This window comes from Lonchura striata, chromosome 1 (genome assembly GCF_046129695.1).
Source record: "Lonchura striata isolate bLonStr1 chromosome 1, bLonStr1.mat, whole genome shotgun sequence".
NCBI classification, from domain to species: Eukaryota; Metazoa; Chordata; class Aves; order Passeriformes; family Estrildidae; genus Lonchura; species Lonchura striata.
This window is the reverse complement of record NC_134603.1, coordinates 147,939,542-147,957,276: the sequence shown is the minus strand read 5'-3', so window position 1 is coordinate 147,957,276 and position 17,735 is coordinate 147,939,542. Positions and strand designations below refer to the sequence as shown.

At 36.9% G+C, this 17,735-nt stretch overlaps 1 protein-coding gene across 1 annotated transcript in view; it reads right to left on the bottom strand.

The window, feature by feature from the left end:
* PTPRN2 (protein tyrosine phosphatase receptor type N2) overlaps positions 1–17,735 on the bottom strand; it is a 636,037-nt gene that overhangs the window by 235,457 nt on the left and 382,845 nt on the right. Inside the window, exon 12 of the mRNA XM_077789214.1 lies at positions 162–226. Within this exon, the coding sequence (XP_077645340.1) occupies positions 162–226 (65 nt within the window). The remainder of the gene's footprint in view (positions 1–161; positions 227–17,735) is intronic.

Below are 17,735 nucleotides of genomic sequence, written 5' to 3'. Positions count from 1 at the left end.
GTGCAGCAGATTGTATTTTGACAGATGCAACTGTATCATAAAAAGGCCCTTAGCACCATGAGACTGGTAGCTCACAAACGTTCATGAGCTCCAGAATTTCTTTTAAAAATCCCAATAATGAAAATATTTTTGAGAATGTAAAATGCCTGAAAGGCACTTACCTCCCCCACACCAGTCTGCAGAATTTTCAGTCCAGTTGTTTTTTCAAGCTTCTCTTTGTTTATGGCTGTAAGGAAACATTAAGATTGAGAGAGTTAAAGGAAAACTGGAATATGTATGATTTTACAACAGTTCCCACCAACCCTCTTTCCTTCATCAATAAATTCATGACAGTTCCTACCTATTCCATCTATGGAATATCTTTTCCTGAGAGCACCTCTGCTAGTCAATTTTTTGAAGGCAATTTATGCTATTAATTGCTCATTATTTTGTGAGAAAGAAAGCCAAGCTAATTCTATTTTCTACAATATTACACACATTTAACACAGATACACAATTTGTTTGGAAAGTTCTTTTCTGAGGATACTTCCCACTTGCTTGCATTGAAGAGCAGAGCAGTAATTTACCATGAGAACAGCACTGTCATTGTGTAGGACTTTTCACAACAGGACTTTTCTTATCTCACAGGTAAAAGAGTTTATTTCACACCACCAGGATGCAATGCACAATTAAAAAAAAATAGTTTTTTCTCTTTATCTCCATATCACTAAAAGCATTAAAAACTAAAATAAAGCAACCCAGCATAAATCAGTTAAATGAAGGTAATAATCACCAAGATTACAATTATACTTGCAACCCAAACCCGCTCAAGGCATGGGCTTGAGCACTGTTGTACAATTGCCCATTCTCTTAAACCTATGCTCTGATATGTGATATCAGGTCTGATATGCTTTTGGCCTGTGACTGCTAGCAGCCTCAAAAAACAGTGCTCAACCACAGTTCTGGGAACAGAAGGATGAGATTATTCCTAGCTGGGTGTATGGGTACTGCCATCCCATTTTGGATGGGAAGGTTTTAACCTTCCAAATGCAAATTTTGTCAGTTGGACTTGTGGCCAAAACCCAGGCACCCGGCTTGATTTATTTATGAGTGGCAATGAAGTCTTGCAGCCTTGTTAACCTCTCCTTCCTTCAGCTGCCTGGAATCCAAGTGAGTCATCTGGGTTCTCTCTGTTGTCTTTGGAAAGGGATGCACATTTAATGTGGTGAGTCATCCCGCACATTTTACACATATCTGCAGGCACCTACCTCTTCTTTGATTAAGAACAAAATTTGATAGATGCAGCTTCTCAATTTTGGTTGCCTGAAGCAAACCTTCCAATCAGAAAGGGCAAGTACTAGGAACATACTGCACACTGTAAATTTATATGAAAATACTTAAAGGAATTAACTTTTTTATCATTTGTGAAAAATTCCCTTTAATTGTTGTCATTTGAAACATTTAAAACAGCTCAGATTTCAGCAGACATTTCTTGAAGATTATTCTGAACTGATACTTTACTGAGTTTGTCCAAAGTGCAACACAAATGACTCACATTTATTCCAGAGGTAAGTCAGATCATTAGGCTCCATCCCACCACTTATGGAAATATTTTTGTAAGAGTTTTTACATGCAACGGCTCCAGAAGTTACACCTCTAGCAATTCTAACACAAAAACTTTTCTGACTGCCTTCTGCAAGGGGTGAATTTTGCTCCCAATTCAAACAAAGAAGAAAGCTCTGTACACATTTTAGACCCAGATACTCTTATTTTTGCATCCTTTTAATACGCTGATTAAGCAGAGAATACATGGAATCCCAACCTAAGAAAGTTTAAATGCATTTTTCCTGAATGACACCTTAAAACCTGCATGCAATACTCACATACTTAACACCCGAGCCATAATTTATACATTTACAAACATATTTATTCTACCCAGAGCCAAAGGGACCCTGTGAAGGCAAGCTGAGTGAAATATGAAATTTAAGATCACATTTTGCGGTTTTGTATGCCTTGTGTGGTATGAATTTCCAAAAAATAAGTAAATATTTGAAAATATATGTCATGCTACCACACTGACCACCTCACACCCAGAAAACACATTAAAGGCACATTTCTACTAAATGCAAAAATATATTTATAAAATGAGAATGTTCCACAGCCTCCTTCAAAGAAACTGAATGGTCCAACAAAGGATTCTTTGGCAGATTAGGATAAAGAAAACTGCACAGCAGAGTGGCTGCAAAATAAATGGCTATAAGTAAACAACAAAGCTTAAATCCCACTGTGTAATTTCTTACCACATGAACAGTTAATAGAAAATATTGGGTGTGCTGAATCGCTGAATTTTATAATTACTATTACAGATTTGACCTCCTTTTCATAGGTTTCCTGCAGACATTAATTATCGAAGCTTTGATATTAAAAAAACAACAACAAAAAAGGTTTATTTAATAGCCCTGCTTTCCCCCTTGAAACACAAAGGACGGGTCTGACAGCCATGCTAACACAAACCCTGCCAAAATTAGGAGGCATGAAGGCACGAGGTGTTATTGATTAAATCATAACCGGAAAATGGCCAAGCCAGGCTCTGTCAGCTGTGGAGGGAGGCACGGCCGACAGGCGTGAGCAGGAGAGAGTTTTAGCTAACCTTGAACTCCACAAGCTGCCCAGGAAGGTCAAGAAATTCTGTCAGAAACCGTGCTGAAGCTGAAGCAGTAACCACGTATCCAGCAGCTGCTTCCAGCTGTGGAATGGTGAATACAACCACTTAACCTTTCCTATGCAGGACTATAACGTAGAATTTGAAACAAGAAGACCAAGTCAATATAGATAGATGGAAGAAGTGGTGGGACAATGTATTCAGATATTAAGAAAAGGCTACTAATTCTCTGAAAATTGGCCCAAATTTTTGAAAATATTTTGGTGTACTAACTGCTAGCTCTTATTCAAATACCAGTATACAGCAGCTCATGTTTCAGTTGTAAATTTTATGAAAGTAGAAATTACAATTGTGGGTATCATGATATATTGCACATTTCATCAAGGTTATATTTTTATGGTCACAGTTTAAAGTCCTATAATACTAATGGAGAACTGACAAACTTGTGAGCAAAGAGGCATAATAAGGACTGCTATTCAAAATTTAAAAAAAACAAACAAACAAACAAAAAAAAAAAAAAAAGAAAGAAAAAATGCCCAAACAAAACCCCCCTCAAACCAGCTAGCAAAATAAAAATCCATTTTTTAATCTTCCATTGAAACAAAAACGGTTTCCAAACACACAAAAACGGAGGCCTTTAAATTAAATTCACTAGATGAAGGATATGCAAATTACCTGAAGAAGCGGAGCCCTATAATGTTCTCAAAATTCTGCAATAGCCTATTTAATTAGTATTTTAATTTATCAGAATAATTCTTTGCACTTGACAATTTATGCAGTATTCCATATAATTAAGCACGTAGCTACAGTGGAATAATTTTGCCTACTCTCTGTATACCAGTTATTTTAACCTGAAAGAATCTGTGGAAGTCTCTTCTGTGATCTAAATTACAATGGGGACAACTTAATGGCTTTGCTCTATTAGAGAGCATGATGAGGGTGTTACTGAGTGTTTCAGGGTAGGGATTGTCACTGCTCATTCTTCCTCAATAACCTCAGGGAGGCCTGATGTGTTTTCTGAGGGCAAACGTTTATTTCCTTTAGCAAAGTTATCTGTCAGTGGCACAGTCAGGAATTGGAGTGCGTAGGTTTGGCAGGTTTAACCTCGGAATCCATCAGTTATTAGAAGGAGCAAGTTATGGAGGGCTCTGAGCAGAGCTCCAGCCTCATTATTGCACTTCTGGAAGGAGCTTTTCTATCTAGCACAGCTGCAGCCTCAGCTGACTCATGGGAGCACACACTGGCACGAGTGAAGAAAAGGGAACCAGGGAAAGGGTTCAGCAGGAAGCCTCCCCAGCTTGGCTCCCAACCTATTGCAGGATTTACCTTCCCCAAAGAAGTAACCACCCTTAAATACAAAATAATGTTTCCTGGGAAGATGGCATCACTCACCAGGAAAACTTGATTTTTGGTTTGTATCTGACTTTGAGTTGTATTGAATTGAATGTAAGGAGAAAAGTATTTATGGGTACATGATTCCCCTGACCTCTATTACCTGCCCATTTTGGAATGAGCCAATTCATGCTCTAGACTCACTAACTATATTGACTGGACCTCCAGTCAATAAATTGAGGGCAACTAATTCAGATTGAGGCTGTCAGATGAATTCTACAACCACTTTTTTCTTTCCATCATCTTGCTGCAAAGCTCCTTTCAAAGAGCCACATTTAGAAGAATTTCATTTATTTTCCTCTCTGAGGATAGAAAGAGAAAAGGAGAAAGGGAATTCCAGAGAGACAGTGCTTATTACAGTTTTTAGCTTTTTAACAAGTATCTCTAAGACGAGTAAATATTTCATTTATTTACCTCAAGTTGGACTTCTCTTTCTCCTCCCCTACAAGGAGCTCTTGAATATTTGGAAAGGTTCTTCATAGCATGGTTCAAAGAGAGTGCCTTTGTCTTTGGCATGGCTACACACTGTGCCAGGCATATACACAGCAAATCAAAAGCACAACATGGAATATCCCAAATGCATCAGCTCAGAACAAGAATGACCAACTCAAGTGACCAGATAACGTGAGAAGAAGGGTGACTGTAATACATTTTACAATGCAATTAGTGAGAAACAAGTACACAAGCTGCAGGCAGAAGGTATTTTCTCCTCCAATCTTTACAGGGTGATGGCACAAGATAGCTGCTTCATGTGTAATTTCTATTTAACTGGCAGCCAGGCCTGGAATGGAAATGGTTGCAGAAAAGTCAACGCCACATTGCTGTGCTAGCAACAGCCCGCTAAATACTATGTCATATTCAATTTTCAAGTCATTTTTCAAGTAACTTTAATTAGATATTGTTTCAATCTCATGTGCATTAATTTAATTTCTGATATCAACATTTCAGCTTTCAATCTGTTCAGATGCAGTACCTTGCTGCCTGGAGTAATTTAAAATATTGTTTGCATCTCTAGCAATTTTGAGAGCACACATCTTTTACAAACTGCTCCAGCCAATAAAACCAGCAGATGGAAATTCAGACCATGCTCAACACTCCCTGTGCACCTTTGCATTCTCACAGATTTTGGTACGAGGCAGCTAAATCTCCATGCTCACAATCAAGCAATTTTCCATCTCTGTTTGTATTTAATTCTGTACAACAAATACACACAAAATTCCTTTGTAAGTGAAATAGCAACACAGAATGTTTCCCTAAGAGGGAAACTGGGCCATACTTGAATACCTATCAAGAACTGTATATTTTTTAAACTTATTCACTCAAACAATGTCACTTTTCCCACTCTAAACCATCTACCTCTTATATCCATGCCCACGTGATATTAAAGGATAGAGTAGCAATGATTTTATACAGCAGGACCTCAGGTACCTATGTCATTGCATAGATTAGGGATGCATTTTAACACATTCTTTCTGCATGACTGCTTGTATTGACTTATTTCCACTTCTTCAACAAACAACTGCTCAAATGTATGTTTTCCTTTAACTTTCCTTTAAAATTACCACACTGCAATTTGGGAATTATCTAAAATCTGCTATTTAAATTGTATTTAAGGGGTTTGAGATGTATGAAATGCACATTTTTTTATTTCTCTGGAGTTTTTTTGCTTTGTGATGGGATCCATCTCTACAGCCTTTGCTGTCTCAACTAAAAAATCAGTCAAATTCCCTGCCTTGTCAAGAGAAGTAAATAGATATCACCAGAGATTTACTTATGCCATCTTGAGATCGTTATAGTTTATATATATATATATATATGCCTGGAAATGCCTGCTGCATCAACCAATCCTATTTTTTTTTTTTTTGTTTCCACTGGCATTTCCTTGTAAGAAACACATGTACACAACCTCCAAAATACTTCAACAGTAAAACATTTCAACAGACAATGCCATGGCTACAGAGAGGGATTTTTAAGGTGTGGTGTAAGGATGATTCTGCTTCTGAAGTATGAACAAACCCAGTTTATATGAATTAGAACTGTAGAAATTAAAAACCATCATCTATCCTAAATATTTTTTTTTTTGGCAGAACATCAGGAACCCATTATCAATAATATTCTCTTAAATAAACAGATTGGTGTCCATCAAAAGAGTTATGTATCTTGTTATCTTTTGTATATATGTGTGTATATATGTATATATGTATATATATATAGTTATATGTTGCATATGCTTTAGAAACACAAAATATATTTCAATGAATGTTTAACAGTGACAATTTTTAACGCTACTGGCCATTTTAACAGTGACAATTCAATGCTGCACATTACTTGACAGAGTGCAATGCATGTATGTATAACAACTCGCTTGCATACTTAAAACACTTATCCATTATTTATAACAAAAGTTGTTCCAATTCAGCCAGTGTTAGCAGAAAATGAAAAAAAGAAGTGTCATTCCACTTTTCACATCAAAATTTGCTCACATAAATATTCCTTGACAAGTTTCAGCTCTGAGCAGAAAATTCAGATGAAACAACCAGCAGGGTGTTGAGCTGAAACTGGAGCAGAGCAGGTTCAGGTAGACCAAGGTGTGACTACCAGTGCAGTGCTTCTCTGCAGAGTCATTTCTGGGTGATTGCTAATGTCTGGATCAACTATTAATGGTCCTATTAAAAGTCCCATTTAGCTCAATGTCAAAGTTCACCATCATGAGTCCAACCTTAACATTTAAAAAACAGAAAGGAAGATTCATGGTCCCAGGGGATGGGCAGGCAAGAAAAACCACCTGGACCTTTCTTAGCCCTTCCCATGCAGAGGACTCTTGGCCTCCTCACATTCACCACTCTGTGAAAAGCAAAAGTCCATAAAACAAGCTTAAGGCTACAGTTTTTTTCCTTTTAAATAGAAAATTTTTTGGAATAACAATATAAAGGAACAGGTTTTCTGCCATGTTTTATTTCTAGTCAAGAATTCAACAGATTGCTTTAATTTTCTTGGGCTGAAAATACTACACAAAAAAAGCAGATAATGGCAGTAACTCAGCTTTTCAAGAGTAGCTAATATTCTAGCTTTGTATCTGCTTTTTCCTTCTATTTGAATAGCCTCTCTTTCCATATAACATATTTTGGTCTCTCAGGATATCCATTCCATCTCCTCTTTGTGATTAATTATTTTTAAATAAACAGAAAGAACCACTGAAGTCATCCAGAGGTTGATCTTTATGGTTGTAGCTTTGTAGAAATTCAGGAAAGTCTGTTATCTGGAACTTAACTGTGGTTTCTTTAGAATAGATGATCTGTTACTGGGGCAAAGGAAAGGACTAAACCATCTCTCCAGAAGTCTACAAGATACTTCTTCTAGATTTTCCATTATTAACACAAAAGAAATGGACAGACTCAGGAAAATAAATCCAAAAATAGTTGTTGCACTTTTAAAGAAGCAATCCACACCTCCCTAGGGTATCCCTGGAAAGTACACTGAGCCTTTTTCATATTATAATACATAATATTTTAAAATATCCATATTAGCATCTAATTATTAATCCTCATCTTTGTTATGCTCTACATTTTTATCATTGTCCTGCTTTCACCATTTTGAGTTTTAGCCTGCAACAGTAAGAAATGTATGAATTATTCTTACACATTTAAAATTTGTCAAAATCTTTGGATGGGCACTGTGGTGTATTTGTGCTGGTTTATAAAAAAATTATCGGACACTACCACTAATTCTCAGCTTGCCAAATGTTATTTTTAATAAATACACATTCAAGAACTGTCATTTTTTTCCCAGTCATTTCCTCAGTTAATAAAACAGCACCCTGTAGGTTCATTTCTTTAATGATCCAAAACACAACTTGGAGACACGTTATTTGTTATTCATCTACGACTACACTTAATGTCATCCTTGTGGCACAAATGTAACAAGACTGAGTCATAAAAACATTAGCAATATTTCAACTGACTGGCTCACTAAATCATGAATAGCACAGCTAATGCACAAGGTCATTCACTAACAAAATCTATTTGCTGTGCCTCAGAATAAAATGAAAATATTTATTACCAAGGATGCCACTAGTAACAAGAGTCACAATAAAGCTTTCAGATGAGAGTGAAGAGAGACGATGTTAACTTGCCCATTGTTTCTCAGAACAGTTTTTCATAATTCTGCTTTCATGAAAATTATGGAGGCTATTTCACTACCTTTAAAAGGAATTCTTGAAAATCAACAAGAATGGAAAAACCCTTATATTTCAGAAATACAGGCCAAATATTATTTGAAGAATACAAACTTTAATAATTTCATAAAAAAACATTATTTTTATCCTTGGGTGGGTGAAGTGCAAAATAAGGAAGATAAATGCTTGCCTACAGAGATAACTGTGTCCTAAATGCATTTACAGGATTTGAATGTGCCTGTGTCTGCAGGTATGAACATTTGATGGGAATGAGGAGAAGCACATAACAGGAGAGATCTGAGTGTGTGAAGGATGGCTGCTTTGCAGTACTCAAAACATTATGATTATTACAACCTCCTCTACAATGCTGCTCATGGCCAGAATCACTGTGCCAAAGGCACTGTGCAAACATGCTAAAAGGTGGTTCCTGTGCAAAAGAGCTCGTATCTACCAAATGAGTGGAGACAGTAATTGGTGGCAGAGGGGTAGAGATAACAAGAAATGGATATTAGGCAAGAGAACAGCAGAATGCCAAAGCTGCCTCCATCCACACAACATTCTTTCTCTTATGCTTTGGCATGGGAAGTGATGTGTTCAGCTAAGCCTTATAAATCCTTTACAAGCTGCAGCACTTTCACTGTTTCACTGTTAGGGGCAGAAGAGACTTATTGGCAGAGTTTAAAACAAGGAGAAATGGCAGGAAAGGACACTGATCATCTCTCCCAGAAGTGCTGGAAGCAAAGGCAAAGCTTTCCCATTCTCTAAATGGTGTGATGGAGAGGTCTCTCCTTTGTGGTAGGTTTAACCCAGTGCTCATTGGAATGAGTTTCTGCTGGCACTATCCCTCTTCTAACAATGCTATGGAAACATTTTTAGGACATCCCTTCAAAGTGAAGAAAAGGTTACTTGGGCTGTGCTGCTTCCAATGGTGCCAGCTCCATCTGAGCAGGTTAAAAATCTGATTATAAACCTCTCATTGGGCAAAATGCTGTTCTGTGTGGCAGACCTCTGTGCGCTTTGTGTGAGAATCCTGCATCCCAGGAGCAAAGCATTTCGTCATGCTGTGTTTTTAAAAATAAATCATAAGCAACTGCAAAACATTTAGGATAAAGAAGACAGGTGAAATGGCAGTGAGAGACTGTGGACTAATGCTGTGAATCAGGAGTCTGCCCTGCTAAAACTGTTCACTGTCCATCAAAATGCCAGTTACACCCTCTTATAAGTAGCCCCTTATCCTTTGTATTTTCAAAATGTGCATCATTAGCAAAAAATCTGATGTTTAAACTAGTTGAGCCTACTTGGTAAATTTGGCTGACATGGTTTAGAGAGTGACCACAGGAGCAGTTCCACCAGCCAACACAGAACAGCAGTAACCTCTCTCAAGGGTATGATAACCCCTTTCATTGGCACTGATACATTCAGAAGGAGACATTGGCCCACAGCCTTTATAAGAATGTCAGACTTGTATGGATTATGCAATTTAACACATAGGAATCATAACTGCATACAATTTTTAAGAAATGTAAATGAAATGCCTAATCTGCTTTATGCATACATGGGCACAGGTCACTATTAGAGTGCCAGCAATTTCAAGCAATTTCTGCATGCTATTTTGGGAAAAAAAATAGCACAATAGCATTCTAATCGGGTGAAAATCTATAGGAGAGTTAAAAGTTCAGTGAAACATTTTCTGACTTTTGTCTGACTGTCCTACCAAGACAGGCTGCAAAGTACCCTAAGACTGTGAACAAAACCATGCTTTCTCCTCCTTGACACTGTGGCCATAGCACAGGTTTGTTTCCAGGGTTTCCCCTTCATGGAAATATATGGAAACTAGCCTTAAAAGAAATATTTGCTACTGAAAAAGAAACGTGGCCATTGCAAGAGCAGGATAGATAATGACTTCCTTGGGAAATAATTTTGGGAGAAAGTGGTTTGCATATTTCCTGACCATTTTGCTTTTGTAGACTGCTGGATCCATGACTGATTTCTAAAGGAGAGCATGCAGCTGTGAAGGCAATTTAAAATTCCTTTATATATATATATCTATATATATATATATCCCTATGGATCTATATTACATACCAGAGTCCTGTACTTTATAAATACCTACAATAATCTACACATACACACATAACATGCATGTCTCAATGTAAGATGCAAACATATAGCTTATTCCACATTCTACTCTTCAAAAATGAATACAGAACTGTAGTATAAACATAAATTAAGTATGAGGTATACATCTCCACCCATCGAGATTAATGTATATTATTATCCCTTGACCCCTTCTTAATGTTCCATTTTCCCACATTTCTGAAATATTTATATCATAAAGGGTGTTAAATTATAGCAATTAAGACCATAGTATGGTTTTATTAATATTTCATCAGGAATGTTTCATAATTTGAATTTCCTTGGTGCCCTTCTGTTGCTTTGCTGAACACAGGGAATGAAGGGCATTCTGTCTTGTACTTCATCTTTGCAGAACTTTACCTGCATTTTGCTTTATTTAGCGAAATAAGATGCAGAGCTTTGTAGCTACTGCCTTTTTACCTGGTGACTGATTCATGTGACTGTTCCAGGTGTGTTATGGTCTGTTCTATGTCTCCAACAAAATAAAGACACCAGCAAACCATCAGAGATGGTCCAGAGAAGGGCCAATAAAGGGACTGAAACAAATTCAAGGAGAGGCTCAGCCTGGGGTTTGTCCAGCAAAGACTTCACAGAAGTCTAAATGGTAATTTAACTGCTGCTGGCTGCTTCTTGAGCAGGATTATAAAATAGATGGAATCAGAATTTTGCAGAGACTCACACCAAAAGGACTTGAGGAAAGTTGCTACAAAGGAAATTTTGATTGTACTGAAGGAACAAATTATTTTCTTAGTAAGTGATGACTAAGCACTGGGACAGGCTGCCAGAAGAAGCTGTAGAATTCATTGATATTTTCACAATTCAAGTGGATCAGGGCCCCAAGAACACAAATTTCAAATTTGGCACTGCTTTAGATTGGTTGTTTGACCCAATGACCTCCAGAGGTCCCTTCTGACTCCAATTTGTCTGTGATTATAAATATATATGTATCAAAAACCATTAAAGACAATGATCTTCACAAGAAACTCTTATTTCATCCCAACATTTCTGAAGTACTGACAATTCGTTCCTTGAAATAGGTACTACATATTTTTATGAGGAAAGGCTGCTGTTCTCAAAAGTACCATCATCAGTCAGACCTTGGATCAGCAAAGCAATTTTATTTCTGGGTCAGTTTGCTCTTATGCAGCCAACCACTTTAAGATGTTTCAGCTGATGAATCACAACCCAAAAGCACTGGAGTAAAGAGGAGAAAGTGAAAAATTTGGGAAAATTCAAAACCAACTAACATTTGGGGCATGCAAATCTTCATGGTCGTCATAACAGGGCCGAACTAGGTTATGAGAGCAAAACTGGAGAAAATGCAAGGATTAAAAATTGGAACATTATGTGAATAGGGAAAAAATAAAAGGAAAGTTTTTTAGAGAAAAGAAAGGTCTCTTCTTGAAGCATTGTGATGTCACTGCAAAAATGGCAGGTGGTTAAAGGACACTGAGTTTTATCTCAGCCAAAGCATGAGGCAGACACCAAGGGAGAGGAGAAAGAGAGAGCCATGGAAACACAGAGGGATGGGGGCAAGGAAAAAACTACTCAGGACTTCAGATTAGGTTTGGCTACTCCCTACACTTTCCAATCTGAAATTCAAAGGCAGTTTCCAAACGTAGTTTTAGATATCTGAAAATTAGGCATTTAGTTCAAGTTTCTTTGGTACTTCCCTTACAGCTGATAGAGAGAGGCACTTCCAGAGAGTGCTTCATCCTCTCCAATGAAGACATAATTCACACACAAATACAATGCCACCATCCATTTTACATGCAGCCATGATACCCTAAAAGCAGCTGGGGATTGATGCAAAAACTCCAGGAACTGACTTTCATGATACAGAAGGTAGGTGATCTTTCAAGGAAGGGGGATATCGAATTAATGGGTAGAAAATCAACATGGAAAGAAGGGGAAATCTCTCCTAACCACAGGCTGACTCACCCAGACTATAAAAAAAAAAAAAAACTTGTAACATTTTAGATGTTTGCCTATGATTCTGAAAGTGCAATTTTGGATTTTCTCCTAAAAAAAAAAAGAAACCAAAACAGTATTTTTTCTCCATTCATATATTTTTAAAATTTTATACGGTCTAGAATATAACCTAGTAGTGAGTAATACTAACATAAAGTGATAAAATTGACCGAGAAAAATTCAAAGTGAGAGAATAGATGACAAAATGAGAGCTATAAAACATTTCATTAATTTTAAAATACCAAGAATGGTTTTTACTAAGTGCAGACTACAGCATCTTATTTTTGTTTTCTGAATTATTAAAGTGCTTTTTTGTTCTGCAATTATGTTACAATATATTTTAATATATGAATTCTTTCATTCATTACTCACAGCCTGTTTTGAAGCTAATTGAATATTAAAGTTTTTTGTATTTCTACTGTGGGTAAAAAAAAAACCAACAGGATTATGTGTACTACAAGATTCAATTTTGATTGATAAGACGTACAAAAAACTTCCTATCCCATAAAATTTGCTGAATAGACAAAGTTGACAAATCCTCAGTTGGAACAAGTATCTCCAGGGTTATGCTGAACGGATTTGGTGTTGTGGGAATTAATATAAATGGGGGCCCCAGCAAAAGAGCAATCTCTATATTACATTGTCACACTGCAGGAAGGCTTGATGCTCCTTCATGTAACAGTGTGCCAAATATAAAAAATGAGCAATTTCAAGCAATTAGTTGCACCAAAGGTTGAATGAGAAGCTGAATGTCCTTCTGCCTTACAAGTGGGGATAGGAAGGAGAAAGGAGGGTTGTTTTTCACCTATGGGATGGGTGAGAAGATGAAGGCAAAATAATTTACAGGTTGCTCCATCCCTTTTTGATGGCCAACTTAATTAGATGTTCTGTAATTTTGTATCTGGATAATTCCTTGGGTCAAGTTAGAAATGCAAATCCTAAAAAACCTTATCTTTAATGGATAAAAAGACCAAGGTCCTGTAAATACAGATAAATGTAGGATGGAATTATATGCAAGGTGTATGTGTTTTGTGTGTACGATGTATGGTGCTGCAATAGGACTTGCATATATTTGAATATTCATCAGATCTTCAATATCTTGGGAAAAAAGTGCAATAAAGGCAGAAAGAGAAACAGAGATAACAGGGAGAAGATGCATCTCCTTCATTTCCCTAATTTCACAGTGTATAATGATCTACCCATCTATTTTCTTATTTAAAAATATCAACAAGATGTTTGGTATTATGAATTACATTAAATAATAGACATTAATAATGCATTATACTCTTGAATCAATTACAATCTTTGAATTAAATTCAAATATATTAATACTTAAATAATAATTAATATAAAATTAACTTTTAAATATAGCACTGTATTACTTGGTGGGAATTATATTAGTAGTTAGAATACTTTAAAGATATAAGCCTATCTAAATCAAATAACAGGCACTGCTGACAATTCATTAAAAGGAATTAGAATATACCATCTATTAGATAACTCTAACATATAATTCCATTATTATATAGATCATATTATGGCATCTACCTCATTCTTTTAAACACTGCCACACTATTACTTGTGCAATTTTACTATGTACTATGCCACACTTTAACATTATTTCAACAGCAGTAGTGCTAAAGGAAAACAGCAATTTTATAGAGCCTAATACATCTGAAGGGGAAAGCACTCACAGTATCTAAATATGTTTTCTATGCAGAGTTTGAACTGCAGTTGTTCAAAGTGAAGCCTTGCCTTTGGTGTGGAACATGAAGTACTTGGGAGAGAAGAGCAGAGCAGCATCAAAGGAGGCCCCACCATCTGATGGCACAGAATGCATGTATTGATTTCAGATTTTGAAAGGCTTCCTTTACCTTGAGTAGTTCAGAGATCCAATGAAAGTCTGAACAGACCCCAATGAATTTAAATGCTGCTCTAACTAAAATGTAGTGTTTGAGAAGGACATACAAGTTATTCTATTATAAGGCTTGTTATCAGTAAGCACGGTAGTAATTCAGAGACAAATATATGACACATTGGACTTTTGGACCAGAGAGATTACACAAACTACAAATATTACTTGTATTTATAATTGTCAGTGGACTGTGAAGAAGAAGCTAAGCTACCTTCTATAAGGTAGGCAGAGGTTGCTTTTTTAACAACAATTAAGTTAAATTACTTAAACAGCCTATTTTTCTGACAAGTTAATATTATACAACATGTTTTCAGCCTTCAACAAGTCACAAACCAATTAAAGTGACTTTTGGATTTGACTTTGGCATTAGGTCTTTTTCAAACCTACAGCTTTGAATTTCATATACTGTTTAGTTTAATTAATCAATATTGACTTTCAAAAAGACCATGATTATGATTTTTTTAATTGTAGCAGAATCAAGAGATTCTTGTCATATTCAAGATGCTGATCCCATCTTAAACCTGGGTGCTAGATAATACCACATGTGAAGATGCTCCCAGTAGGGGAGGGAACATTGCACATATGTTAAACAAATTTTTTTTGAGAATGAGGGAAAGTGCTTTTGTGAAAAGTGAAAACAAAATAAGTAGATAACTGTATTTTACGTCCATTATTAGGTTTTGCCTCAAATTTGTTTTAAATTTGTGCCTGTTTCTAATGGGAAAGAATACCTGTTCTGTGGGAAGAACACAATTCTTCCCTCTGCTCATGTAATCAGCATCTGACCCACAGTCAAGCTCCCTGGCACATACTTGGGCACATACCTGGGGGATCCTGAGATGTTGCTAATAAAAGTTGCAGCTGGTATTCCTCTCACAGAAATTACAACTCTAGAGCAGAATCTGTGTTTGTGTCTGGGCTGCCAAGGTGGAACTCTGCATCTTGGCATGCTCTGCCCTCCCCGGGCCTGGCAGTGACAAGGGACAGCTGGACACATGCCCCAGCCTGCTGAGCTGCCATGGCAATGATAGCCCTTGGCAAAATGAACAAGTAGGAGCCATACATAACATTTCCCATTTTGCAGCCAAAGCTATCAGAGCATGTCTGCCTCAGTCCCATAGCTGAAGCCATCCCTGTGCATCCCTGCATCTCAATACAGCCCAATTAATCTCAATTTATTAAGAATTCAACTCAGAAAAAGGCATATTTTCCCTACTGAGCTTGCATTTTTTTCCTGTTTTGCAGTTTTATTTGAGCACTCATGAGTTAGGCACAGTGTTGGTTATGTGGCTGATGACAGCAAAGGTGTCTGAACAATTTTTTTGCTCTAGTCATAGTATAAAACAGTCATAGCATAAAATATATAAATACAAATTCATATAATATTCTTTTATGTGTTTGTAAATTGTCTCCAACATCCTGATCTTATGGCTTTGTCAGACTTAATTTGAAGAACAGTTTTCTGTGCATAACTCCTAGGCCATAACTCAGAGGTTCACCCAGGGCTGAAACTCGGAGTGAGCTCGTAACCACCTCACTGATTTCACTGCCGTGCTCCAGGTAGGTGCTGTCAAGGGGGAACCATATCCTGTTGATTTTATAGGGTCACACTTTCATGGCCAGTTGGTTCAACTCCCTCAAATATAACTGCTGTGCATCAATTTTAGCTAGACATAAAAGTCATATCAAGCTGCTTCTGCTTTGTGACTGGAAAGAGTTGCATAATATAGACACATCCCCTTTGTACAGTAAAACCTGCATCAGTAAAAGCCTTTGTCTTCCATATAGGATAGGAAAATTGTGAAAGAGTGAGATAAAAGTGATTTGTGTAAGTCACCAAGCAGCCTACTGCCAAAACCAGAACCCCTCAGTGTCCTGTCAGATGTTAAAAAATATAATATTTCTAAAAATACTCATAGTTTAACATGTCCACTCCAGCACAGAACTGGTAATCGAACACTACCAAGGGTGCAGGATAAAAATAAATAAGTGAAAGTAAAATAAAATTACAGAGCTAAAGAAAACAGCTGGGCTAAATATTTTTTCTCTTTTTTTACCCTCAGCCTTTTTCCAAAGAAAGGTAAGGAAATTTTCTGTGGGGAAAAGAGAAACCACCATTGGGAAAACAGCAGCAATCAGTGCACAACAAAATAACATTAAGTGAAAGATTCTTTATTATAAATACATCTAACAATTCATTGTACTTGATACTTTGGCCCATTTAAAAACGAGCTGATAAAGCAACATTATTTCTTAGACTGATAACCAGCTTATTGGATTTCAGAGAGGTCAGAGGCTACCTTGTTTATTTAGCTGAAGTAGTCTTTTAGCTCTCTGATCTCCTCAGCCTGTCGTTATTATTAGTCTTCCCTGAGTTCTGCTTTTCAAATACCTTGTCTCCAGCTCACTTTGCATTTCCTATTCAGCAATTTAACTCTACAGACAGTTTATAAAACAAGATAAAAATCCATAAATTAGGCATCCAAGGGTGCCTGTGCCCTATATCTTTGTCAAGGATGATCACAATCAAACGCTTGTTTCTCGAGACAGCCTGTCAGCAAGCACAATTACAGGTTTTCAACTTGCCCTGCCATAGCACAAGGCAGGAGTCTCATGTAGGGAAATAGCTTCATATCATTCTTCAACTGTCTCTTTTCTGTCTCTTTTCTTATTTCTACTTATTTTCTTTACAGATTGTCATTAATACTTCTTCGAGAAACCAAGACTTTATTAACTATGCAATATTATTTATTTATATTTTTATATGGGCACAGTTATTTCAGGGACAGTGTAAAAATATGGAGGTATAACCCAGGGAGTTTGGCAGCTCTGCCATGTCACCACAACAATGAGGGGAGGCCAGTGAGAGGCACGGGTCCAAGATGCCACAGCTAAACTGTGAGCATCACCCCAGCAGTGCAAACCCTTGGAAACACTGACTTCCTCAAGATCCTTTATTTCTAGAGCTGAAGGGAAAATCTTCACACCATAGTGTAGAAATTTTGCCACAGACTTCACTGAAATCCTAATTGTGCAAAAGTTTTTTTCTTGTTTTGTTATTTTACAGTAGAGGAAGATATGCTAAGGACTGAGAATGTGATTTAGAACTATGACTCCTGGGCCTTGGACAGTAGGAATAGTGTATTCAGAAACAACTTTCCTGTGAGTAGTGGCAATTTTTGGATTAATGCTGTGGATTATTCATTATCTGAAACAGCACTTATTCCAGCAAATTCCAAATTGTGCTCTGTTGAGCAAGGAAAGATGATAATGATGTATTAAAAGCCTGTGCAACTGCAATAGTTTTGGAACTCCCTGGTTTGGACAGAGGGTGTGGGTGTGGATGTATAGGTGTGTGGATGTGTAGGTGTGTGGGTGTGTACAAAAATTAACCCAGTCCTGGCCAGAATCAGGACAACACAAGTCATTATGATGAAGTTTAGTATCAGGATAGAATATTTTTGGATTTCTGAGAGAAAGTGGATACATATTTAAAGATTCATCCT